At 44.7% G+C, this 27,529-nt stretch overlaps 1 protein-coding gene across 2 annotated transcripts in view; it reads right to left on the minus strand.

Moving 5' to 3' along the window:
- WWP2 (WW domain containing E3 ubiquitin protein ligase 2) overlaps positions 1–27,529 on the minus strand; it is a 462,541-nt gene that overhangs the window by 88,767 nt on the left and 346,245 nt on the right. For both annotated transcript variants that reach the window (XM_085639040.1, XM_085639039.1), the window contains exon 9: positions 1,155–1,209. In XM_085639040.1, the coding sequence (XP_085495166.1) occupies positions 1,155–1,209 (55 nt within the window). The remainder of the gene's footprint in view (positions 1–1,154; positions 1,210–27,529) is intronic.

The following is a 27,529-nucleotide window of genomic DNA, read 5'->3' on the forward strand; positions in this document are numbered from 1 at the left end:
AATGAATATTGAGGAGCAGTGCACGTGGCATCGGAGTGCAGTTAGAAGCTGTTCTTAAATCAAGCCGTGAAATAGTTCAAGCAACGCCTGTAGCACATACTTGCAATCCATGAAGGTGTTCAAGAACCAATACTTTTTGAGAGGGGACACAATCCTTGGAAGAAAGAGAGCAGAGATAGAGAAGGAGCATTCAACCCTCTGGAGGATCCAGTGTGCAAGAGAGGCACCAGATCTGGATCCCGTCCAGATACTCCTCAAGCACCCAGGATCCCAAAGCAAGGATACAGGACTTCAGAGAATCCTGCGGCATCAGGACAGTCCATGAGAGAGGCCAGACAGACATCTCAGCAGTAACTCTTGGAAGCTGAAACTACACAGTGGGCAAACACTTGGTGGGGGTGGGGGGGGGGGGGGTTCAAGGACGTAGACGGTTGTGAAAATCTCTCAGACAACTGCCATCTGATAAAATATCAGTTACAAAACAAAGTACGGATAACATTTGAGTAAAAGGAAATCGCCAAAACAAAATGTAGGAGCTCAAGAAGAGTGCAAGAAATCTGGCGGTAACAGACCTTCATGCAATGCTGAGGCTGCTTTGAGAACCCCCTGGGCCTGCCCAGTGGATCACTGCCTCAAAACCCGCAGATACACGCCTGTACTTGTTCAGATCTTGAGCTGTGTATTTATGACTGATGTAACCTTTGATACTCTTGTAGAGTTCTAGTTGTATTGTAAAGCACTAACACCTGTAGGTAATGTCAACGCTACATAAAACTGCAAAAATAATTATATAAATAAGAGATATTAGGTTTGAAACTATCATTTGAGGACTCGATTCCTTAGAAGGAGAAAGCAGAGAGGAGAAAGCACAACTGACTACTTTTCTAATGGATTAAGCTCGGGTAGAAAGGGGAAATGATTGGGAACCACTGGACACTAACAGTGATGCCTACTCTGAAGAGACAAACTGCTAGCGTGCGCTTGACTATGGATAATAGGGTTCAACATGCTAGGCGACCAGGGTTGAAGCATGCGTCTGCGGGTGCCTAGAGCGCGCGCGGTGCGGATGCGGGGATGAAGGGCGCAGGGAGCAGAGCGCGCGCCGGGTGCGGGGACAGATGGATCGCGCGCGCGCGCGCAGCCGCTGCACTTACCCCAGCCGGACGGCAGCGGTCCGAGCGGGTCATTCTCCTGCGAGGCGCCAGCGGGCTGGAGGAAGAGCCACGGGTGGAACGTGCACCAAACACAGCACAAAAAATACACACACACAAAAGAAAAGACAGGTTAAAAACTGAGCTGCCACCGGTATCGCGCCTGGTCCAAGTGGGGGTGATGCGCGGAGGAGAGCCCCGGTCCAGGACAAGGTAAGGCACGCGGGGGAATGAGACCGCGAAAAGAAAGTGGCTGATAGTCCGGCCAGACATCCCTCCAGTGCTGCGCGCCCTGTGCCGAGGCGGGGAGATATGGCAGCCCTCCCCCCGTGGAAGAGCTCCTGGCCGCCCCGTGTCCCCGCCCCGAGCTTCCTGAGTACGGCCCCGGCACACCCACCTGCCCCTTCCCAGGCTACGGACTGAGGGGGCATTCATGAGCCGGGCAGACAGAAGGGGGGGTTGCCTCCAACACCTTCTACCTCAAATAATGTCTGAATTCACCACACAAAGCCCCTTTCAACTCAATTCTGCATTATACACGTCGTAAAATGCCCCGTAGATCTCAATGCCCCCTAGAGAGCGCCCCCCCATTCCCCCACTAGAGCCGCTACCTTACGCCGGGAGGGGTCTGGGCAGCAGGTTCCCCCAACACGTACCAAATTTGGAAGTATACACCCCGTGTTTACCAAAACGCAAAAACAAAAACACCTTACGCTGTTTTCAGTGGAGAAATTACCATCTACGTGTTTCTTTTTTACACGTCTATCCTATTTCCAGATTGGAGAGTGGCTTTCTAAGATCTTATTAGAACACAAGAATATTTCTGTTCTTCATTTTCACTGAGGGGCACAGCGTCCCAAGCAGGTGGTAGTGTGAGGCGGCGCTACCCTGCCCTCGAGCCTCCTCCCTGCCTTTACTAAAGTCCGACAGGGAGCCACCAGACTTGGAAACGCAAGAGCTGCACGATATGATTTCTCTTTATGGAAAGAGTTTTAATCTTTTTCACTTAAAAACATATTTTGTACTTCTTTTCCACAGTAAATAATAAAACTGGTCCACGTGATGACAAAACTGATCAAACTGCAAGTGATGGTTTTGGTCTGAACCAGGATGGGTAATTCTTCCACTTCTGAAAGAGGGACATTTCTTTATTTACATTGTAATAAACTTGCAGTTTAACCTCTTCTATGCCCATGACGAGATCGTCTCGTCATGGAGCGCGGTTGCGCTGTGCCCATGACGAGACTATCTCGTCATGGACCCCGCCCGCTAATACAATGCCCGGCACAGGAGGGGGAAAGGGCGGGGCACTGAAGGGGTTAATCACTCCAGAAACGACACTGTGCTGATGCTAGTCAACAACGAAAAAACTGTCTTAGTAAATCTGGGAATGCGCCAAGATACATGGGTGGATGTGTGGGAACCCCCACTCTCCACCAACGTAATGCCGCCCCAGTGCATAGAAATGCCAGGCAGCGACTTTAGATTGTCCAAGTCATGCAGGGCAACGCAAGGTGGTTTTGCGTGGCTTGGTAAATCTGACTTGGAGATTGCGTTTCCCTGGCGTCACCCTGTGTGACACAAGGGCAACACAATTCTTTGATAAATCTAGGCCTGTATTTTTTTTCCAGAGAAAAAAAGTAGAACCAGTACACTTTTTTATTTTACAAATAATAGGCCCGGACGTCTGCGAAATCCTGCAAAACTAGATATTGCTGGCCTCAGCATTATAAGCCTCATAAGACCAGTGACATTTCCTCGATTGGGGTAATATACAAAGCCTCGTACTACTTATAGAGTGCAAATATGGTACAGTTCCATAAGTATCAGAGAATATGTGGTTGTAATGCAGTGCATGCTGTGAAAGGTTAAGCGTTTTATCTGTTTAACCAAATCAAAATGTGTTAGCCAAATTTAAGACGGGTCATTATTAACGCTCTAGGTCAGTGGTTCTTAACCTGTGATCCGAGGACGCCTGGGGGTCCACAAGGCCTACTCAATGGATCCGCGAATGTTTTACAACATTAAATGGTATGAGAATTAATCAAATAAAATTATTAAAGTATATATAAATAAGGAAGTAACATTTTCTATATTGGATTGTATATGTCACAAACTATTTCACAATTTAAGTGTTTGTTGATGTGTCCTTTTTTTCTATTTTTGTGTATTGGTCTGTGGTCCAAATCATAGAGATTGCTTAGGGCGGGGGCCCGAGCTTCTAATAATGACAGTGGGGGTCCGCGAATTCCAGTAATGATTCAGTGGGGGTCCACAGAAGTCAAAAAGGTTAAGAACCGCTGCTCTAGGTAACCAATTGCTAGCCATCTGAGCCACGCAATGACGTTTTGTGCACTGTTCATATTACTCCCACAAAAATCATATTAACATCCAACAGAACATACTAGAGAGACCTTATCACCTGCATCCAGAACTGCACTAATTGGCCTAGGGTTGGGTGACATGTTGGTCCCAAAATTAACAAGCAGCAAAATCATCTAACATAGAAATGGACCAGATACAATATAAATAAGACAATCACAAGCCGAATAAAGCTCCTGTCTGTGATGGAAACCTCAGAACTATGCTGGATAGAGCCCGGTTTCCAATAGTATGAGGCCATAAAAATGGCGCATGCCTGTAACATACCATAACATAATATCAAACTGTCTGATGCCAACATTTTGAATACTCCTGCACTATACAGAATTGCCTAGTGGAAAGACAGCCAGCATCATGAATCTGTCCTCTTAACATCAGCCCAACATTTAACTTAAAAGCACCATGGAGAGGAAGATACCAAATCAGGTAGCTTAAGATCCAATATACAATGGTTAATCTCTGGCATGAGCACCTGAAACAAAGAAATACAGCAGTGGAGAAGAAGAGAGACCCACCAACAAGTGAAGACAAGGTTACATGAGTAAGTTAGGCTGTAGGACACAAGCTAGACAAAGAGAAAGAAGACGAAATGGCCAAAAGGGGGAGGAGGGGGGGAAGAAAGCAGCAATGTTAATGACAGAAAAGGGGTTGCAAAGGAAGCAAAAAACAAAAATCCAGTTACGTGGAGCTAGATTGGAAGCGTCTATGGAAAAGAATGTTTCAGATCCATCCTGAATGCTACAAGAGAAGTGGTTTTGCATAGAGTGAGAGGGAGTGAATTCCAGATTCAGGCCCATTTCCTAAAAAACGGACTGGGCCATTGTGGGCTTTAAAAAACAAAAAAAATACGCTGGAGTCCAAGAAGAAAAGATTCAACACAGTGTAGAAACCACTGGCCTCCAGACTTTTTCCATCATATTGGTAAGGTAAAGAGAAGTGTCTTGTGAGAGATGCAGGCTGTCTTGTAAAGTGGTCTCGCTTCAATGGGAAGCCATTGTGCCTTAGACTGGAGTGTCATGGTCACATTTTTTGCTTCAAGTGACAAAAATAGCCACTGCCCTCACTTTTGGTAAACCGGTAAAGAGGCAGTTGTCATAACCAAGTACTGAATAAACCCCCCCCCCCCACCCCCAATAGTCACAGTTGAAAGTGTGCATCCCTAGTCATTGCCTTTATTTGTGACTGGAGGTTTAGGGCCTTAGTTAGAGTTTGCATGACAAGACAGTCCATCAAAACTATTTGGCTATCCTGTCCACCTTAATACAAGTGCACAAGTAATATGGCAGGTGGCACATTCACCATGCCTGTGACACAGTACCCCAGCTGTCAAACTCTAAGGCCCTAAGTATTTGTTAAGAATATAGGTCAATGATTCTGCACTTTTGCACTATCAATAATATCAGTATTGCAAATGAGGATACTGCAGGAGTCGAACAAGGATTGGACAGCAATGACAGGAAGCATAAGTGAAAAAAGGAGGAACTCAGTTTTCAGTGGGCCGCGTGTCTAGTGAAGGATGTCATCCACTCTTGGATGATCAGTAGGGTTTGGATGAAGAACAAAACATCACTAGGTGGGCTGATCTTAAAATAGAGGCGTGTATCATCAGCACATGTTACTACTGATTCCATATTCATTAAGATAACGCCAAGAATTTCAAGATAAATGCTAAGCAGGGTTGAAGTCAAAATACTCTCAGTGGCAAGTTAAGAGAACTAGAAAAGCAATTACTGATTCGATCTACTGAGCTCAATTAGTGAAATGTAATACAGACTGGTTAAGGAGTAAACCATCAATGAACATACGCTCTGAGAATATTAATAGATGTATCATGATTGACCTGTGTTGAAGGCAGTAGATAATCAAAGCCAGCACAGGATAGTAGTATAATCTCCCAGACTGACTGAGAGTTTCTTGAATATGGGAGAGACTTAGACAATTTTACATAGTTTGGCAACACTCCTTGCATAAGAGGATAATTCACTTTATTTGTCCAATGGGATAAGTTGATAAGTCAGGTATTTAGCGATGTTCCCAGAACAAACCATGATAAGGTTGAAAGGTTTCACCGTAGCAATAGTTTTATACATCTTACCTTCTGCCATTTCTTTGAAACGTAGCCACCTGATCCTTGGTCTAAAATTAAAGCTCATGTTTTTTGGAGTCATAAAGTTGAGTCAACGAGAGTTCAATGCATTTTACCTTCTCATCAAAACAGTGGGTCACTGCTTCAGATTTAGCAACAGAATCCTAAACTGATAAGTTGATTTTTGGGTAACATGATTACTCCAAGCAATTTTTAGGATGAATCTCGACAGAGTTAATAAAAAAATTAAAGTGGGTGGCCTTTGCATTAAATATATGTCTTTTGTAATGTATCCTTGCAGCCTTAAAATGATCTAGTTGGAAAGGGTGACTGTCTCCAAGGACTCTCCATCTCTCTTAACTCTTTACTTACTTCAAAAAGTTCTCTCAATAAACATGGAGCAGAGGATTTTTTGTGTGCAAACTCAGCAAGGAGCTCAGCAAAGCATTCACTGATTTAGTAGGTTGACACTGAAATGAAAGTCAAAAGTATGCGCTTGAGTGTTGAGGTCAATGTTTTTGGTGCTGCAAAACCAAGAAATATTCTTTTTGGGCTTGCCTAAGGTTTTGTTTTGGGGGAAGGCCAACGAGAAGGGTACATTGAAATGATTACACCACTCCCTGGGAATAAGGACTTCTGTACTACCCATATCTTTTTTTGAGCCCATTAAGTCCAGACAGGAGCCTTTAATGTGGGTAGGTTTGCAGCAGTGTTCTGAAAGATCAATATCTAACATGACCAAAGTGAACATTTTGACAAAAGTATCATGGGAAGCACCCAAGGGATAGTTAAAGTCCCTTATGATGCTGTGTGAATCGCAAAGAATTAGTTGGTTTGCAAAGTACTCCATGCTTTGCTTGATAGAAAAGTGTTGCATTGTCACGAGGAGTATAAAAGATGGCCTTTAGACAAATGAAAGATGCTTTTAGGTTTTTGACCTCCAAGAGGAAGTAGTAATAAGAAAAGTAACATCCACTTGCTACTGCTCACAATGAATAAAGGTCTTGTGAATTACGGGCCACCCCCTCTTCAAACCTGCTTTCCCAATCACAGTGTCTGGTGACGGTTATTGGTGGTAGCATATTTAAAGAAAAGCACTCAGGAATGTAATTTAATTTGAGTGAGTGGTGGACCTTTGGATATTGATTACATTAAATGAACTTAGTTAAGGCTAGCTCTAAAACCTTTGACTAAATACCAGATATTCTATAAAATTAAAATAGCTGGGAGTCGCCAGATGATGTATCACATTTGATCACTATGAGGTAAAAAAAAAAACTCCAAATGCCATATATTCCGTTGGCACGATGAACCATTTCAGATTTAAAACTACTACAATTTAAAAGTTTAAAAACAGGTAATTCATAATAACAAAATTGCACAAAAGCATTAAAACGTAAAAGCACTGAAATAATTTTGTAGGTACAAAACATTAAAATTCACCTTACATCTGTTCCAATAAAACATTTATTAACTCCAACAAAGACCACCTTTGCTCTAAAACCAAAACCACATTCCAAAAGATAGATAACTATAAGAAAACCAGCTGTTATGACCCTTGCAACAGGTAGCCTTCCTTGCAATTTCCTTCTTGTTACACTTTCTAATATATATTAAAATTCCCCACAGCGGAATTTAGTTTAAATTGAAAAATTGTAATAAAATGCATGAGGTACTTGAGAAGTTGTTGATAAACACGTCAGCTGTCAAGTGGTTTTATGCCTCATGCTCTAATTGTTTTACATTTTGTTTTGTATAATGCAAGCGACAAACTTTGTTGATGTTGTTGATTCTATTTTAGAAAGAGTTTCTTACAAAAGCAGACCAATGTAAAATAGGATCTTTATCAAAGGTATTATTTTGGGTAGGTAATCCAACTTAAAAAAACAATAGATTTAAACTTTTTTTCAAAAAAACACGGTCATGTCAACTGTGGCTTACAATTGCAATTAACAAAGAATCTGTAGATGTCAGATTCAATAACCTAACCAAAGGGAAAAAGGTGGGGTGGATCCGCTAGATGTGCGAAACACAACACCGAATCTGGAAAAATTAAATTATTTTCTTGAGTGCCCTCACTCACCAGGGGTTGCCCCTAGGTGACATGCTTCATCATTGGGGCCATCCCAAACAGGTAGCAGCACTTTTTTGTGAAACAATGTGTAGTGCAGTGTTGGGGGAGTGGTGAAAGTGATGCTAAAAATACCTAGCTAGTGAGCTAATATTTTATTCCTGCTCCTAGTTGGTATGGATAAAAAAGGGTTAATAGTAGTGAGGAAAAGTAACTTATGTGTATACAATCCCTAGTATTTGGTCAACATGTTTCGAGGTGTCCCCTAAACCTCTTCTTCAGGACCACATTGGGACCAGCCCTATGCGTACCACTCCGGTGAAAACAAACCTATAATAGAGGAAACCCGATGCACACCTAATGTGTGAGCACCGCATCTTCCTCTTAGTTCTTGGATCGGTCAACTACAGATTCTTTGTTAACTACATGTACTTTGGAGGGTGAACCTAACCACTACCTCTGTCTCCCCCCATTTTTGTTTGGCTTAAAATTACAAGCCAGCTCTGGTTACATTCATATGGTTGTGGTGTGGTACCAGTACACTGAATAATTAATTGATTTCTCCCTCTGAAAGTAAAATATTACCTTATTTCTTTAAATGGAGATTCAAGCATGGCTCATGGCCCAAGCCACCATAGGCTGGCATAAATATTGTGATCACTGCAAAATTAACAAGAGGCAATACTACAATCACAAACACCTAGCGTAGCAGCCACAATACTAGCAAAACAACTGTTTTGTATTAATAAGAAGTGAAAATTAAGAATGGAATGCCGTCTGCCATAATTATTGTTTTCTTTTTTCTCCTGTTTATTTAGAGCCGTGGCCAGAATTGAACTCCGAGTTCTTCAAATTTACATAAAGACTTTCAGATTTAAAAAAATGCTATGGTGTATCTAATTCTAAATATTGAGTGGATGCAGTAGTTGATGTCACACATCTCCTGACTCCTTCGCATTAAAAGTACCTCGTTTAGGTTGTTCCTTAATTATTTTGTTTTGCTGCTTTCAAAAATGTATTGTGTGCAACAAATTTCAAGGCTGAGGATATACGTTTCCTGTACCAATACACATCCAGCTATGAAATCTAATTAATGTCATAGTTGATCCAGATCATTACTACTTGATATGCTAGGGATTCTGAATTCTTTGTAGAGCAATAAGAATTCTGAAACCTAGATAACATTGCTCTGTCGGATTCCATAAGGCACAACTCATATGAAATGTGAATGTGTTTGCGGACATGCTGATCAAAGAGAGTGATCATGGGCAAAAGACTTTTTATACACATTTGAATTTCCTTTCAAGAAGCAACATCATCCAGATTCATCACGAATCACTGATAGGCATGGGCAGACTGGAACAGTCAACACCCATTGGTGGTTAAATTAAGGAATAACTTGGTTTCCACTCTTGATAAGCAACAAGGCTTGCTAATGAATATCACAAAAGTAAGATAGTATATGCAATGTGTCTTTCAACCATCTCAAAAGGGTGGAGAGCATTCACCACTTTGAAGCCATATGTTTCGAAGGAAGTTCACGTTATGAATTATTCTGCGTGGGAAACTGGACGAAAAAAAACTCCAATATCTTGGCCCACATGAAACTAGCCCCCTTATTCCCCTTCAAAATTAAGGTAACAGTGCATCTCTTCAAACAGTACCTTACTTCACAATAGTTAAGGAATCTGATTCATCTTATGTCCTAGGAGGTATCTGAAGACAGAACACCTTCCCCTCCCACTCCCCCCCACTAACTATGTAGAGCTCCCTGTTGTATTCCAGCTTAATTTACAATACAATAATTGTAAACATTAGTGCTTTAGAAACATTAGCAGTTGAAGATGAACAGCAAATAACATGGGAGCACTATTATTAAATTAAGAGTTCAGTGTCAAATCTCTTCAAGCTCAGGCATTTCCCTGTCCTTGTTCTCAGACCAGAGAGCGTCGACTTCATTGATCTCAATTAGCATGGATTCTTCTGTGAGGAAAAGAATTCCTGCATTGCCACCATTGATGAAGCCTTCAGATTGTCTATTTGGTGGTAAGCCTTTACCCGGCCACCAGGGTCTCCTTCTCTGCTTGTGCTCCCTTCCTTTTATTTACAAGCCTCTATGCATAATTTACAACGCTGTCCATCAACCCACCGATCTCCATGAGAAACTGGTTATTGCTGGAGGTAACCGAACTATCATAATCAAAACCTGCCTGATTTTTGCAATCTATAAAACGAAAACAGCTAATCAAGTGATCTTCAATTATGCATCGAAACTTTAGAATTCCTTGCTGGAAGATCTTATGCTCTCCTCTTCCCTCATGACCTTCCACAAACTTCAGACCTATCTTTCTAAAAAGTACCTAATAAAGTAGTAATCTATCTTTTTTGACTGTACTGTTATTCTCTTTGTAATTTCTGTAAAGGTACAGTGCTCCACTACTCTAGGAATAGTGTCATGCTTCATAGGCACTCCTATTTATGAGTGAATACATTAATTTCTTCCAGGATTTACTTCTTTTGGAATTACTCCTTGCATTGCAAAACCCAATTGGATTGTAGTGTGAAACGACTCCTGGTTCTGGCCAGGTACTCTCTTTTCTGGCTCTAGTCTGATCGACAGGACAGTTTCTTACATCATTTCCACTGGTGACATCATGGGCATTCTCTGAAAATATCTCACAAACAGCTAGAGTTGTCGTCATCACTAGTTACACCCTGAGGCCTGCTTCAACTGTATCTGCCTAGTCTCCAATTTACAGTGTCCTGCCTTGAGTTCTGATTACCCAACTTGCATCTTGAGGTCTGCTTCGCTTGAGTTCCACATTTAGATATGTGTATTTGGGAAGAAATGTGGAGTCCTATTCACAGGGTTTCATCTCAGAGTGTACTTCCTTTGTCAGCAGCAGACGGCCCACTCCATGCAAATCAGTTTGCTTTTATTGCTTTTATAGATTTCGACTCAAATTAAACATTGTTGCTAAGTTCAATAAATATATTTGTAACCACTGGATCTGGAGGGAGAGTATTTTTTGTTTGGAAACGCCCACCACGTATTATGTGCCAGGGCTAATGCACCAGAGCTAAAGAAAATACATATTCTTTAAATGTTATGGAGTCAGTACTGAAAATGGAAGCTCATCTTCATTCCACTTTTGAATGAAAAGAACTTTGCCCAACATAGATTACAAAGCTGTGGTCACTATCCTTCTTTCAACCATGCCTAACAACTGTAGTGTTATGTAGGAGGGTATTGATTGCTGCCTGGCTGACGAGCTGTAGTTTTGCTGTAAGCAGAAGCTCAGATGGCAAGTAGCACTAGCAAATTCCAGCATATGATAAAGGTGTTGGCCTGGCTACTTTAGGTACCAGAAGACAACAAATGCAATATAAGTTATTAACAGTGATGCACGTTAATTCACAGGTCCCATGGTAGAACAAAGTTGAAAACTTCTATCTAACATCAATCTGTTTATTCCATGAGATTCAAGTGCTCCTCACTGAAAGGGCGGTCACTTGTAATGAGATATTAGCTATTGTGGAAGGAAACTCCCTTGAAATAGGAGAATTTCTCAATTTATTACATTTTGCGAACATGTTAGACATGCCACTTTAGGAGAACATATTGTGTGGTATATTCATTTTGGGGGGATTCTGTTGGTTTGATTAAGTCTCTTGTACTGCGAGACTTCAGTGATATGACACAAGAACAAGAAGTGAGATCAATGCATCTCATTTCATTTTTACATTAAGTCAGGGTACAGTTCACAGAGTTTCACCTTGGGTCTGCATCTTTGAATATCACTTATGTCAACATCTCACCTTTACTTTTCTAACTTAGAGTGGCTTCACCTGTCTTCTTTTTGCTTTTCAGGAGAGCCATTTAAGGAGCAATAGCAATTTCCCCTTTTAAAGTAAGGCTCTGATTATGAGACAAGCATCCGAGGATACCGATTCAACTGACCACAAATGGTCCAGTATTTCCGCACCGAGTTTTCTCGAGTGCAGGAACATCTGGACCGATTTTACCGACTGGAAATTCCATAAGCTAAAATCACACAATGCCTTAAGATGCAACAGCTGCCAAGCCTCATCTTCCAGCCCAGCTGAGCTTTTTCTTCGGAAAGTGAGGTCTATGCAATGCTCCCTGTGCCAGATTAAATCTTCTCTTCCCCACTCTCCAAGCCTTTCTCACTCCACCCCTGCCCTGTATGGAAGTCACCGATCCCATTTACCACTTGATCAGAGCAAGTGATAAAAGGAAAAGTTACATGCCTCGAAATAGGGAATACTGTGTGGAACAATGGAACTACTTGAGCACACACATGGACCAGCACAGTCTAACAGAAATCAAAAGACTTGAAGCCAAGTCTCATCAAGGGCGTCATCAGCTCTCATCAGTGGGCAATAACGGTAGCCTGGAACCTCACGCTCCTAACAGATTTTAGAGTGATCCCACCACTATTTTAGTTTCAGTTGCTATGAGGGCAAACGCAATATGATGGTGCTATGGGCAGTTTTAACAACTGGAATGTCATGTGGACAGTCAATGGTCACCAGCACAACCCTTTACTCACTAAGTTAAGTGCCAAAAATCCTGCTCCTGCTATCCCAAAGTACAGGCAAGACTTGAAATGTTGAGGTGATGTGTCTCTATGTGCTGAGATTTATGGTGGAAGCTTTAAGGGGTTCATTTCAGAGCATGCATCATAGCAGTGGCCTTGAGAAAATGATAACCTGAAATACTATTCCTGACTTAGACCTGATTTAGATCTTGGCAGATCAGATACTCTTGTCACAAACGTGACGGATATCCCGGCCGCCGTATTACAAGTGCATTATATCCTATGGCACTTGTAATATGGCGGATGGAATATCCATCACATTTGAGACAGAGTATCCCGTCCGCCAAGATCTAAATCAGGCTCTTATTCTCCTACATGAAATGCTGGCCTTCTGACAAGTAGGTCAAGTTGCAACTGGCTGCCATCCATCTTTTCAGTGTATCCCTCTTCTGTGCCTTATGTCAGGCTGGTTGATAATAGATTCCTTTTTCCTAGACATTATAGTGCTTCCTTGCTTTTCCAGTAATGTCAAATTCTGGATTGTGTTTTCTACATCTAGAAACTACAGTGATAAGCAAGAGTCCTATTTGCCTTCTCAGGTCAGCAGTTGACAGATTAAGCCACAACATAAAAATACCGGACTTTCACGGTCAAATAGGCCTGTGGCTTTCTTTTTACTTCCATATTTTCTAATGCCAGAACACTGGGTGAGCAGTCATCAGAAGACTCTTCTGACATCCAGTATTTCAAACTCAAATTTTGGGGCGGGACCAGGCAGGTCCTAAATTGACTGCTGGGTTTCCCTTCAGGCCCTGCTTACTCAGCCGCAACGCAGACTCTGGGTGGGCGCTCAGAATACACAGGGTTTGCGGAGCTAGGTGTGTGAGCTCCGAGTGCTCACCAGGGAGCAGTGGGTGGCTTTTTTCAAAGTCCACGATCTGGACAGATGCGGTTTGCTCGTCTTCGCCCTGGCAAACACGTGACACAGCACAAGTGCACTTGTGAATGCTGGTGGTGGTACCCAACGCAGACAGGGCAGTCCCAAGAAACTGAGGGAGCGCGGCAACTGCTGGGTGGGCTGGAAATTACAGAAGGGCAAGCAAAGTGGGTGGACTGAGCCCCACTGTGGTCTACAGACTGCCAAATCTGTGAGGGACCAGCCTGCAGCCAGGTGAGAAGCGTGAGCTGGGGAAGATGAGCCACTGGAGGACAGGACACTGCAAATTGCATTTTCGCAAGTGAATAAGAGTTCCATGTCTGGGTCCCAGCACCGAAAAATGTAAGGGACTGCCACTTGTGGGTGGACTTCCCACTTGTGGATTTGTTGCTGCACTCTACTGAGCAGGTGTGCAAAGTCGTCGTTCTTTCCTGAGAAGTACTGAGCTAGCTGATGCACCTGGTGGTGAATCGTCCCATGTCAAGTCCGCTGCACTAGCGTTGACAGCTGAGAGTGTGGGCTGCCTTGCTTTTGTAGGTAAAACATGGAGGTCACGTTGTCCGTCTGCACCAGGACAACTTTGTCCTGAATGTCTTGGCAAAAACCTTTGAGGGCTTGGTATATGGCTAAACGTTCCAAAAGATTGATGTGGATTCCCTCTTGATGAGGTGGACATGGACCTTGAACTGTCATGTCGGCTAAATGCACCCCTTACCCAGGAAGTGATGAATCCATGGTGATGGGTACTTGCAGAACTGGGTCTGTGATGGGCCTGCCCCGCAACAGGTTGTTGCTGTTCCACTAATACAAAACTAATGGGTGCTTGCATCTATCAACACTAGATCTTCCCAGTGAGCATCCGCTTGTCACAACTGTGCAGATAGGCACTCTTGGAGCAGACATATATGAAGCCTTGCATGGGAGACTATGGCTATAAATAATACCATCATGCCTAGGAGGCGCATCACTTTTTGAACTGTGAGAGAACAAACTGGCTACAAACGAGGCAGTAGCTTGGGTGTGAGCTAAGCACTCTTGTTTACTTGCACTCTTGATCAGCTTGTCGTCTAAGTAAGGAAAGGCATGAGTAACCCCACCACTTCAGAGGTTGGACGGCTACCACCACTAGGCATTTGGTGAAGACCAATGAGGTTGTGGTGACTCTGATGGGCAACATTTTGAACTGTTAGTGATAGCCCCTTACGATAAAGCATAGGTAGCCCCAACGTGCTGGCTAGATGGAGATGTGGAAGCAGGCATCCGTCTGGTCTAGTGTGGCCATGTTGTCACCTTGGTGCAGCAGAAGGATGGCATCCTGTAAGGAGACCATGTAGAAATATGCCAAAAGGATATATCTGTTGAGAGACCGGAGATCGCAACCTGAGTGAGCCATCCCTTTTGGGGATCAGGAAGTAGAGGGAGTAGACTCATTTGTTCAAGTGTTGAGGGGTCACTGGCTCTATGGCCCCTTTGAGAAGGAGTGTCTGGACTTCTTCTGCTTGTAGGGCAAAGTGTTCTGGGCTGAGGGTTTGTGCGTGGCGTGGAAAGTTTGAAGGTGTTGAGGTGAGCCCGAGGCAGTAGCCGTGCTCAAAGTTAGATATAAACCAACACTCTGGTGATTTTCTCCCAGTGGGGAAGAAGTTCCCAGAGCCTCCCCCGACAGTTGTATTGTGATTGGAGGGATCGTGGGGCAAGTTAATGTTTGGAAGTATAGATTCCCTTGGAGGAGCGCCTTTGCCTTGAGCCTTGAAAATCTTACCCCTGATGGTGCCCGTGTATATCCCCAACCTCCCTGTTGGTGATCGATCTGCTGCTGTTGTTGGTATGACTGAGTTGGTTCACAGGAAGTAGCATTGGACCCGCCATTTGTCTGCTGCCTCTGAAAGGGGCCCCTGCTTTGTGGCACCTGAAGGGCACCCACGGCCGTTGCGGTGTCTGTTTCTGTCTTTATCTTTTCCAACACATCATCAACCTGCGGGCTGAAAAGGGGCTCTTCATCAGAGGGCAGGTTGATGAGATGATGTTGGACCTATGGCTTAAAGCCGGATATATGTGGCGTAGGAGGTTCACAGAGGTTTTACCTTCCTTGCAGCTGTATGTGCTGAGTCCAGCACACAATGTGGCGATCGATATGGCTTTCTCCTCCTCATTAACCTCTTCTACCCTCTTGCAATATTGATCAGGGAGTTGCTGGAGCTAGCCCTCCATTTCTTCCCATTGGGCCCAGTCGTAAAGAGACGGGAGGCCCACGAAGCACCAACCGCAACACTTTTTTCACCTGCGTCAATGCACTTGCTTTCTTTATCAGGAGGGGGAGCATCACCTGTGGCTTGGGCTGCTGCTTTCTTTTGGACTGTGAAAACCACCAGAGAGTTTAAGGGAACGTGGCCTCTGATACAGAGAGGCTCAGATGGTGCATATTTGAACTTTTTCTCAATCTTGTGTGTTACCATCAGAGATGTCATAGGCTCCCTGAAAATTTATGGGGAGGGCTTCACCATACCCTTCAACATAGGAATAAACTGTAGGGAATGATTGCTTCTTGAGAACATCTCTATTAGGAATCTGTCATTTTACGGGGTGATGTACATAGGTACCACGTGGTAGGCAGCTGCACACTGAATGACACAGTGGTATGCTGAGGTATCTTCCGTTGGGGAAGCCCTAACAGGGACGTGCTCCGGGTAAGGGTCCCCTGGGAGCTCCACATCATAGTCCTCTCATGGATCATCTGTATGGTGTGGTTAGCCCGGCACCTTATGGTCCTCTGCTGAAGAGTAGGGACTAAGGTTGCCTTAATTGGAATAAGACTTTGGTGATCCCTGAGGAAAAGTTGCAAGAGGTGAGAGAGGAGGCGGGGGTGGTGGAGGGAGTGTAGTAGGAGGAGGGATTGCATTCTTTTCCTTTCTCTGCTTGGCAGGCACCTGTGGGTACAGGAGTGTCTGGTTATGGAGTGCCCTCTAAGGCAAGACTAGCTAAAATAATGATGTTGTTACCATATTATCCAGCAAGAAAACAAATGCTTAAAATACATTTTTAGCTTTTATTTTAGGCATTCGTTTTCTCACAGGATGATACGGTAACTATAATCACCACAATGTATATTATGAACTATCAGAAATGCTCGTATTCAGAGCCTGTATAGATATTGTTAGTGTACTTTATGGGATGCTATGTTCATTGTTACACAACATTAATTATTTGGCGAGCAATCACTTCAAGATGGGTGCCATAAGTCGACTCTAGAACCAGCCCTCTTTTCATGTCTATGGCACTTATTTGTTGGTGTGATGCACTTGGGCCGGTGAGCGTGTGCAAGGCCCTGGAGCCGAAATGTATTGCTGAGCCGATTCAGTTAGAATAAACTCATCAGTGTAATGCAGTTCTGAGTGTGTATTTGATATTGCTGTGAGGTGGATACATATTATATATATGTCCATATACACACTGGGTAGTTATGGCTGAATTGCACTGTCTATTCTTCAAAAGGCATTTTTTGATTAGCCTATAACTTTGACCCCAAGCACAGGTCTGCCCGAGGTTATAAACAATTAGTTTTCCACGCTTGGAGCTGCAGAATTAAGGGATTGGCACGCGGCTGATATCCACACACTGGAGGACCTATACCATGAGGGGGGCCTTCTGCCGTTCGCGACCCTTGCGGAAGAGACGGGGCTGGCGCAGGGCCAGTTTCTCCGTCACCGGGCTCTGATAGAGAAGCTGGTGGGTCACGGGGGGACTTGCGGGAAGAACCGGAGCAGCACTTAGTGCTGCAATACCTCCATGTCATGGGCCGAGGGGGACATCTAATCAAATGGTTTGCCGCGGCCTTGCGGATACATGCGGCGCCGAACCTAGGGGCATTGCGCGAGAAATGGGAGGGGGAACTTGTCCGCCCTATGGTAGATAAAGAATGGGAGAGTGCGCTGCAGGGGCCGAGGAGGGTACCTCGAAATATGAGATTTCGCCAAATACAGTTTTTCGTCCTGCACAGGGCCTACCTTACGCGGGCTGCCATTAACAAGTATTTTCATCGCATAGACGCATGCTGCCCCCGTTGTGCGGTGGTTGACGCCGACCTGCTTCACATGCTGTGGGGCTGCCCAGCACTGCAGATATACTGGCAGGCGGTGCATGGGGAGCTCCGCAGGTGTACGGGCCGGGAAATTCCATCTGAGTGGCCCACTTACTTGCTACATCTCTTGCACCGGCCACCCCCGGCTAAGGTGGCCTCTCGTTTTCTCGATCTGGGGATCATAGTGCTAAAGCGACTTATCACCAAACGCTGGAAGGCAGACACTGCGCCACATGTGCGAGCATGGCGTCGTTCTTTTCTGGGGTGGGCGAAGGCGGAGGAGGTGGCCCTTCGGTGGGAGGAGACACTGGGCCTTAGAGTGACGCCCATCGCATCCCAATGGGGGGAGATGCTGCAGACCCTGCTGCGATCGGAGGAGGTGGCCCGGGGGGGGGGGGGGGGGGGGGGGGACAGTGCTGCGCAGTAGGAGCTGCACTAGGCGATGGGCAGCTGTTCGCCTGGCCGAGATGCTGCGCTGGTGGGTACGGCAGGCTTAATGGCGAGGACAGTGCATGCCGCAGATTGGATATCAGTGCTTGAACCATTCCTGGTGGTGGGGGCTGGGGAGGATGGAGCCTGACGGGAGAGGGGTCAGAGGGGAGGGGCCGTCTAGACTAGACATTGCGAGCTGCTGTTGGAAGTTGTTTTAGGTGCTAGGCTGTTGAAGAGACAGCTACCCAGTCACAGAATTGGGAGTTTAGCACTGTTTGTATAACTGTTTGGGGATGCACTGGAAATAGCATGCAATTGGCACCGGAGATGGTGAGCGGACGCTCTCCACGAGGGCTGCGGCCACAGCATCACGCATGGAGATAGATTTACTCATAGCCTTGCAGGTTGTACATTCGGACACTGCTTCTTACCATTCAGTTAATGTAACGCAACCAGATTGCCTAAGTTGTGCACCGAGACCTAGCCAAGTGATGTATGTTACGATGCTCTCTGATTAAGTATGATGTAATGTGTGATTCTACCTGCAAACTCAATAAACAGATTTCTAAATAAACAATTGGTTTTCCAATTTTAACTCACAGGAAATTATGCTTGTGCCAATGGCAAAAAAATTGCTGAACGGATTTAGCCCAAACATGGCGCTAAAGTAGAACTTTACTCAAAAAGCAAGCTTTCACTGAATTGATGCAAATCTGTTCACTAGCTTTTAAGATCAAAGCCTTTAATAAATTGGCCGGGTGGGATTGAACAATTTAACACTTTTGTATATATTGGACATGTCAAATAGCGATTCAGATTTCAAATCCTATCAATCATATTTAAATTTTTTCTCAAATGTGATTGGCTAATTGAGGCAATTATTTTTCTCCAACCATCTTGTAAATTGTGTCTTACAAGCAGTGGAACAAACATTTCGATAACCATTAGGTGGGGTACCATGAGCAGTGCCCGACCTCAGGGGTGTGCTAGGGGGCACCTATTGGTATGGAAAAATGCACACAAAAAACTGGCTCTCAGTGCTAAATGTGTGATGTCAGTGAAAAACAGGATGTTGGTACTGCCATTTTGCGCATAGCAAAAAAGAAAATACCCATTATGCGTTGAAAATCAAGATTTTCATTAAAATTGCTATTTTCCCCTAAATACTGAAAAAAGAGAAAATATTGGTAAATAATTTTCCCATTAAAAAAACCTGCTGTGCTGTGCGCAGTTGGGGTTGGAAAGATGTAGCGAGTTTGTGGCAGGGCAGTGCACAGTGGGGTTTGGCGATTAATTACATCATAAAAATAAAGATGAAATCAATTAAAAAAAATACAGTTAAGAATGGAGGTATGAATCTGGTTCAAACACCCAGAACCACTGAAATTGACAAGTTATGATTAGCAATGCATCCCTGCGCACAATAATTCCCGCCATCCACAATACTAAAAATCCCAATTAGCAACTGAATGAGGGATGACATTGGGACATGAAATGAGTTTAATCTTTGTATTTGCTGGCATACCTGTTATTGGATATTTGTATTGAAGAACTACGCATTTGTATCATATAGCTGATGCTATCGAGCAAAAGTTATAAAAATAACTTTAAAAAAAAATACCAGTTTGTCATCAGCAAAGAAACCAAGAGAGTCATCAAGAGACCAACATGGGGGACAGCAAGCATTATAGTGTACGTTGCTACCCATAACTGGTGAATTTCAGACGTCTTGGGAGTTTGAGCCAGAAGCACACGTTTTAGCTGTTTTTTTTCAGTAAGTAGATTCTTCTGGTGAGCCCACTTCAGCCCTTGGATTGTTCAAGTGTCATTCACGTTTTGTTTCCATCCGCCACAGTTTACAGTAGGAGAAAATGAATCAGCCTACTTCAGCCATTGGCTCGCGTTACTGAGAGTTACATACAGCATTTGGCTTCAGCACATCTACTTAAAAAGTAGTCTATTTCAAAGCCAGTGACGCCAGGTCCATTTGTGTGTTCATTTCAGCTTTAATTTGTTACTTATTTTTGCACGCGTAGGCATGCCCACTTTAGGGAGCAGCGTTTTTACCTTATATTATTTTTACACTTTTAATGCCTATTGCATACGTTTGCAAAAAAAAAAAAAAAGAGAGATACAGACCTATTGGCTTTGCCAATGCTTATCTTTTTTTTTTTTTCATGAGGCTGGCAAGACAACTAACGCGGTTTCTAGTCCATACCTAAAAATAATATAAAAAGAAACAAACCACAAAAAGACTGATGTACTAAAAAAAAAAAAAAGAACCAATGAGTGGCTTCCAGCTTTTGGGTCTTGATTTGTTGGAGGAAACAGAAGAGGCAGAGAGTGACAACATTAGCATATATATTATCCGTAGAGCGATAAACCACAAGACTGGCTGAGTTCACAGTTCAGCACCATTACACGTATTCCTCACCAGGGAACCAGATTAAGAGTTCAGCTTTCCCCTGTTTCAGCCCAGGCATGCCAAAGACACACTGCAATAGTAATCATTCAGCACGTTGGATCATTCAGCCCCGGTTACCTCAGCTAGCAAGCTTACCTGATGCAGAAGCATTCCAAATGAGTGAGTCACTGGCTAAACACCTAATATTCAAATCTTGGTTGGTAGCTAATGAGACAGCACAAGGTTTAACCCCTTCAGTGCCCGCCCCTTTCCCCGCCCAGTGCCGGCCGTTGCATTAGCGGGCGGGGTCTATGACGAGCTGGACTCGTCATGGGCACAGCGCCACCGCGGCCCATGACGAGTCCAGCTCGTCATGGGCACTGAAGGGGTTAAGGAAAGATATGAATTCCCTTGAACCATGGATATACCCAATTCAGCGCAGAGACATTGAAAGTAGGGGTGCGGCACCCCACGACAATATTGAAAGAGTTTAAATGGGGAGTTTGCAAATAAAGATGCTACTGAAACTTTTTTACTTCCAGCAGAATTTGCTTTTTTTTTCAAAGACAGACTATTAAATGCCAGCCAACACCTTCTGGCAAAATGCTACTCACTATTCTAACATGGAGGGATATGTTATAGTTTCCCGTCTATGACGCCTAAGTGAGGGCATTTTCTAACTGATCTACCGACACTGTGATTGGGATACAAGTTTGTGAAAGGAGCAGGCAACTACAACATAACAACGATTTTTAAATACTTGTATGAACAAAACACTTGCTTTTGTTACAAACTAAACTTTACAGGCATTTCCAACTATCCCAGAAAAGTTTTGAAAATTGGCTCTACTTTCTGCGATGCATACAAGTTTAAAATCGGCTTGTTCTTAAAAAAAAAAAAAAATGTAAGTCTTGTTTCAATTTAGTATCAACACGGTTGCAAATCCACATATAAGTGCTTGATATAATAAGCAAGTACAATGCATTATTGACATACGATGCAATTTCCATTTTTGATCATACATATTGGCAGTTGCGACACAATCTGTGCATTGACACAATATCTCACCAGTTGCAAATGATCTATAAAAGTAAAGAATTGGAAATGAGGCATCTTACTGAGACCGAGCAATCTGACAACAGTAGGTAGGCAGGAGGCATTATATGACCTAATGCATTGTATTGTGTATATTTAGCCTTGGTCCAATATTCAGAGAAACACAAATTCATCATACAGTATAGGAGTTATTATCCTGCTGCAGAGCAGCAGTGGGGGGCGTTATTTTAACTGGGTACACGATATTTTTGATGGCAGTATTTATATGGCACAATCACGCTTTTATTGATTAATAACACAACAGTGTTGGTGGGTGCTACTTTTTTGACAATATTTCTACCGTGGCACAGTGTCTCAGACAGACAACTTCTGAAATGACATTAAATTACACAAACTGGCCACAAAATACTTCTAATGGACATAAAACGTTTTTTTTTAGCTAAAGAGGAATAATGGATTCGGGCATGGTTCAAAATGGTGCAGTATTAAGTGACATCTTGAGGTTACTGTAAGATGTCTTTTTGCAGTTTAGGGAAACTGTATCTGGAGGAGCTGACGGTGAGGACTGAATGGTAACACCTACCCCAAAAGAATTATGTAATGTATTTTTCCACAGTACCTTTAGCAATAACAAGTGACCCTACTCCTTAAATTTAAAAAAAAGAAAAAAAGAAATGCTTGTGCCAGTCTCAGTGCTCACGGACCTTTCCTCCGAGGCACAATCGATTCGTTTTCTGATTGAGCCATACTGGGCCTGTATTATGCATAGGATGCACTTTGCGCCATGGCAATCAATCACACATTTATATAGTGCTGCAATTCACCCCTAGGGGTCTCGAGGCACTATTAAAAGGTGTGCCTGGTGCAGACAGGGATAGTATGCACTATTATCAAAAAAATGCTCTGCCACCAAGGCAGTGGTAAACCTGCCTGCACTTGCCTTGGTCGCAGTGCATTCAGGGAATGATGAAGCAGCTGTTTACAAATCGCTCTGTTTTGCACAGGGCAGGTGGCAGTCACCTGCACTTTAAAGAGGGGACAGAGATCCCCCCGCAGGCACTTGCAGTGAATTGTTGCAGCAGCCTGCACGGGGATATCTGACGGGTCCATGGAATCCCCTTTCTCCTCTACAAAGGGCTGCTCTCAGGGTGCACATTGACAGTGTGTCATCTCTTTGTGGCGCACCGTCAGTGCACCTCCTAAGAGCTTGTATGTCTCAGGGCCACCATCCTTAATGGGGTGTGGGAGCAGAGGCAAAGCGATTCCCTCATTTACACGGGGTCACGCCCCCATGCAAGCAGAGGGAAGGCCCTCTCAAGATAGCACATGTGGGCCAGCGCTATCAACATTACGGCAGGGGCCGCACAAGTGTCTGCAGCCTCTTCTGTAATACCATAGTTCCCTGTGGGTGCAAAAAGACGGCGCGCAAGACCTTTGCGCCCCCGGGGCACTATGTGTAACGGAGCCCCAGGTGGGGAGGTTTGGTAATGGAGTGCACCAATTTCTTAAAAGTCAACGCCCATCTACCAAGAGTCCGACTAGGGCCATCTGATTAATTTCACATATCTACACTGACCAACTGCAGGCAGCGGTTTGGATAGACTGCGTTCAGTTTGAGGTGGGAAGAAGCTCGTAGCACAATGCCCATTCAGGGTGAAAGGCCATGGCTCCCTAGCTTTGCCTTTAAAACAGACTCTTGTCATAAGATCTGAAATCGATTTAGGCCTTCGTCACAACTCAGTTGTTGGGTACAGTGGTTGTTTCAGGTGATTTAGTAGCATCATAAACTGATTTTGAGGAAGTATGTGCAATATAGGAATGACATTAAAACATCACACCATGTTTAGCTGTATAGCCGAAAAATGTGGTCTGAAATGCACCATTTCCCTCCCAACCTCTCCATTGAATGCGCTTGGACCTTCTGGTACACGCGCTCTTTATGCATGAGTAACATATTACAACCCCTATGCCTTATAGAAAAGCGATATTGATGGGCTGAACCCCCACTCTGAAAATCTTTCCATCAACACTGATTCGGCTTGCCCTTTACAAAACATTTTGTCGGGCTCGGTGCATGGCAGCAGAAGGCGGTACTTGGCTCATGTCAAGGACCATAAGTGCCTCAGGGCACATAAAATATTGCATGAAATAGCACTCTATAAACACAAATGCCTGTTTGGTCTTCCTCTGTGGCGTAACGCATAATTATCGGGCCCCCTACAGAAACTGAAGAGGGTTCCCTTACTCTCCCATATCTCACAGATATTCATTCATTCATTGGTCTTATGCTAAATGGCACCCTCCTGAATGGTTGAGTGGCCCATGAAGGGACGGGAGGCCTCACTGCACCGCAGGGGCCTACGTAACGCCCCTGGTCTTCATTCCATGGACTTGAGCACCCTGGACCCTAGAAAAGTTACACCTAGATGACCTATAACTGTCTGAATTTTCTTTTTTTCCAGTTTTACATAGCACGAACTCGACCTGAAGGTATTGGAGCTCTTTACATGCGCATTGTTGCCAACTGTCTCGTTCTTACAGGGGCAGTCCTAGCAAGTTGAAGACTGTCCTGGTTAATATTGTTGCAGACACTGTTCCTCTTTATTACACACAGGTACGCAAACAAGAACTTCCATCAGTGCTTAATTTGTAAAATATTAAGTGCCAAGGCTCTGACCAGCAGGCCACTGCAGCTTGCATAACCCATTGCCCTTGTCATGGCTACCAAGACAACTACCAACCATTTCTCTCCCATGTATATCCTACAGTTGTGATTATTCCAGGTCCCCAAAGTTAAAGGAATGGCTGGTGAGGCAAGTATTAGCAATTTTAATGTATATTGTATTCCTAAACAACCGCTTTTCTGCTCATCTCTAAATTACATGAGCAGCACCACCATGTGGTAGACTGTTCCAAGTATGGTGTTGTCAATTAGGTGCTGAGCACCAGCTCAAATTAAGCACCATCTGCAGCAGCCCTGTGCAGCAAGGTGTCCCAGGATTTATTTTCTCAAATGTTGGGTACTATGCATAGGCACCAGTTACGTTGCACAAGGACACATTCATTTTTGATAGGCACAGGGAGATTAAGTGATTTGCCCAGAATCACATGATGTTGAGCCAATGCCGAGGCTCGAACCTGGTTCCCCAGCTCCAAAGTAGCGTCTCTGGCCGTTACGCCACATCCCCCAACCTCAGGGCCACCGCCCACTATCTTTGGAAGTGATACTTCTCCTAAATCAATTAGGTGTGAGGAGGAAGAGGAAAGTAAAACGTTTTGGGGGCTATGCCAAGCTGAGAAACAGCCACAACACTCCGGCCTGTGTATGCGCCGCGTGATCTCACCGACACCACGACCCCTGCGCTGCCCGCGAGAGCGCTGCAGAACAGCGCGGACATTTCACGCTCAGGGTGGGGACTGCAGCGGTAGGGAGGGGGGGGGGGGGGTACACAATGGAGGGCGCAGACGGGGAGCCGGTGCCAAGGCGTCGCGCTGCAAAGCGCCTGCCGCCTCTTCCTCCAGGTGTCAGTTTCAGCCTGCCTGCCATCTGGAACAGACCCCTATTCATGGACGTGTGCTCGGCGCTGCGGCGGCGCGCCCAGCCCCCTCCACTGCTCCGGCTACTGTACTCCACTGGCCTCCACGGACCTGGCTCAAGGGGCAGCGCCTCTCTGCACGCGGGACGGGGATATGTCTGGATGCTACACGTGGTTCGGATGCCAAGAGTGGCCCAGTCCACCCTATTGTGTCCTTTCACCGCTTCACTTAAGCTTACGGCAATTGTAATGACGTTTAAGAAATACCGTTCTTAAAGAAAAACGTTTATGTGAACACATGCCAAATTTCTGGGGTTTGGTGCCAGCAAGGTTGCCCCCGTTTCCACCAATGTGAGATCACACCACAGGCAGGGCGGAAACTTTCACCCAAAAATGAGCATTTGAAAACACAACACTCGACAAATGTGTTACCATGGAGCAAAGATAACGTTAAGTTGCATAAAACAATTTCAGCCTCGTGTCACATGGCCGACTTCGAATATCTGCCAGCCTTCCACTGTTGCGGAACTAACATCGTTTATGTAAAGCAAGTCGAGTTACTTTGCTAAAAAAATATTTCCTTTTAAAGGAGCGGTAGGCTGTCTCCTTCAGATCTGGTGGAAGTAAGTAGTGTTTTCGTTGCTGTTTCTGGAGCGAACATTTAGCAGGGGTTATTATGACGCGTGTGCACCTACGGTTTCATCAATGTCAATGTTTCATGCGCAAATGCAGGTACACGCAGACTTTACTGCACTTGTTCGGGTGCCTTTTCTGATCCAAGTGTTTGCACTGCACCGACGCAGGAGCATGGCTGCCAAGGCTTCCGATTGCTATGTGTGACATTTTCGTAATTTCATGGAATTATGAGTGACATTTCAACAACTATGAGTGACATTATCTTGCAAGCCAAATCAAGCAATGAAGACGAGGGAAACATATACATATCTGAAATGACACCCATTGAGCTGCAAGAAACTGTAAGAAGATCTTAAAACTGCTGCAAAGCACCAGAAATGGAGGGGCACACACACATAGCCTAGGGGTCACAGCCCAGCCGTAGGCTGTAATTTATTTAAAAAAGACACACACTGAGCAGTAGAATAGAAATCAATTAGCTGAGCACAGCACCACACCGCGGTCCGGTGAGCGCCACCGCTCACTATTTAATATTAAACTGAGAGTAAGTGGCACGGCAAATCTAAGCAATTCAAATTACGGCATAATGTTTATTTTTATTAAGACAAATACTGGCGCTTACTCTCTCAGGCACTTAGCATGCAACATGCAGACTAGTCACGGCAGCTGAGCCCGGCTGCCAGTGGAATCAGGTCATTTCCCGCCAGCTCGCTCGTGCAGTCAGTGATACCACTGCCGTGGTCCACTGCTGTGCGAACCGGCAGCTGAGCTGCTATATTGCTGCACTGACTTCACTGTAGTGACACTGGCCTGCCTCACACTGACTAGAGTCAGCAGGTGATGGTGGGCCTAGGGCCAAGTTACCCGGGCAGGATTGCATCCGGCATATTATCGATTACCTCCGGCAATGGTGGCGGTAAGCAGCTGCTGATGCTGCTGCCTTGCCCTGCAGGCGGCACTGCAGGTCAGCAGACGACAATCAATCCCATCATCCCCACCACCACCACGCCGCGGTCGAGCGGCGAGGTCAGTGGGGCTGTGGCACGCATTATAACTTTGTCCAAACTTAAAAGTGCAGCCAAAACGTATGCAGCCCGCTCGCACCGGGGACACCAGCTGAGCAGGACGGACCCGTACCTTAGCCCATACCTGTGTCTCTCACTCACAGTCCGATTTACTAGTCAACCCATTATTGGGCACTGACTGGGACCTCAATTATGCTTGTGTGTTGGGCCCTTGGGAGGGGGTGGGGTTTACAACTTACGTACATTGTAGCAAAGAGAGCAGTACTTGCAAAACTGGAAGCTGAGCAGATCCTGAGCTAGCCCCGTTAGCCTGCCGGGAGCAGCGCGCACCACGCTACTGCAGCTCATAGTCACGATAGTGCATTATAGCAGAGCTTTGATTGACAGCTGAGCAGCGCTATAATGCATGCTTAATGCATTTCAATGCAGCCATGCGGGCTACCACGCTGAAATGTGTTTAACTAACGCCTGATGCGTGATACTTGGCAGGGCTGCAGGAGGTGTATCTGCTCTTCCTTGTCCAGTATACAGCGCACACACTAACCTTAAAAATCTCAGAGTTGAAGCATGTTTTGCTGACAGCAGCACTCGAAAAAACAAAGTTACTAGCCTATTCTTCCGAGCTCTGCTGTCTGCAGCCCATGCACTAATTCGGAGATTTTTAAAGTTAATGTCTGTGCTGTAGATAGGAAAAAGAAACATGTAGACACTTCTGCGCAGCACAGCGCAAAGAACGGGATGAGATTACCGCTGGAACGTGCCCACTCTGCATGTGCAATCCCAGCACCTTGCTGGAAAAGTGGCCTGATTCACAAACAATTTGCAATGACTTACTCCTCGAGTACTGCTGGTTTCCTCCAAGAATAATAAACCAGAAGAACTACAAGAGTAAGTTACACCCACACACAGCAAAATCCCTGAATCGAGCACTGGGACAGTGTTTTGGTGATTGTTTTTTTTTCCTGTGCTGCGCGGCACAAGATTCATTCAAAAAATGCTACATGTAACTAGCATGGATTTTTTTTTACTTTTAAGCCATTTATGTGTGGACAGTGTAATGTAATGAAGCACTGGCCAGTGTAACGTAATGATGCACATGGCTTCCATTCATTGGTTTTCTCGTCCAGCAATGGGATATTTTGGACCTTCTGCTCTCCCAAAAGGCCCATTGGGCTG

This window comes from Triturus cristatus, chromosome 12 (assembly GCF_964204655.1).
Source record: "Triturus cristatus chromosome 12, aTriCri1.1, whole genome shotgun sequence".
Classification (NCBI taxonomy): Eukaryota; Metazoa; Chordata; class Amphibia; order Caudata; family Salamandridae; genus Triturus; species Triturus cristatus.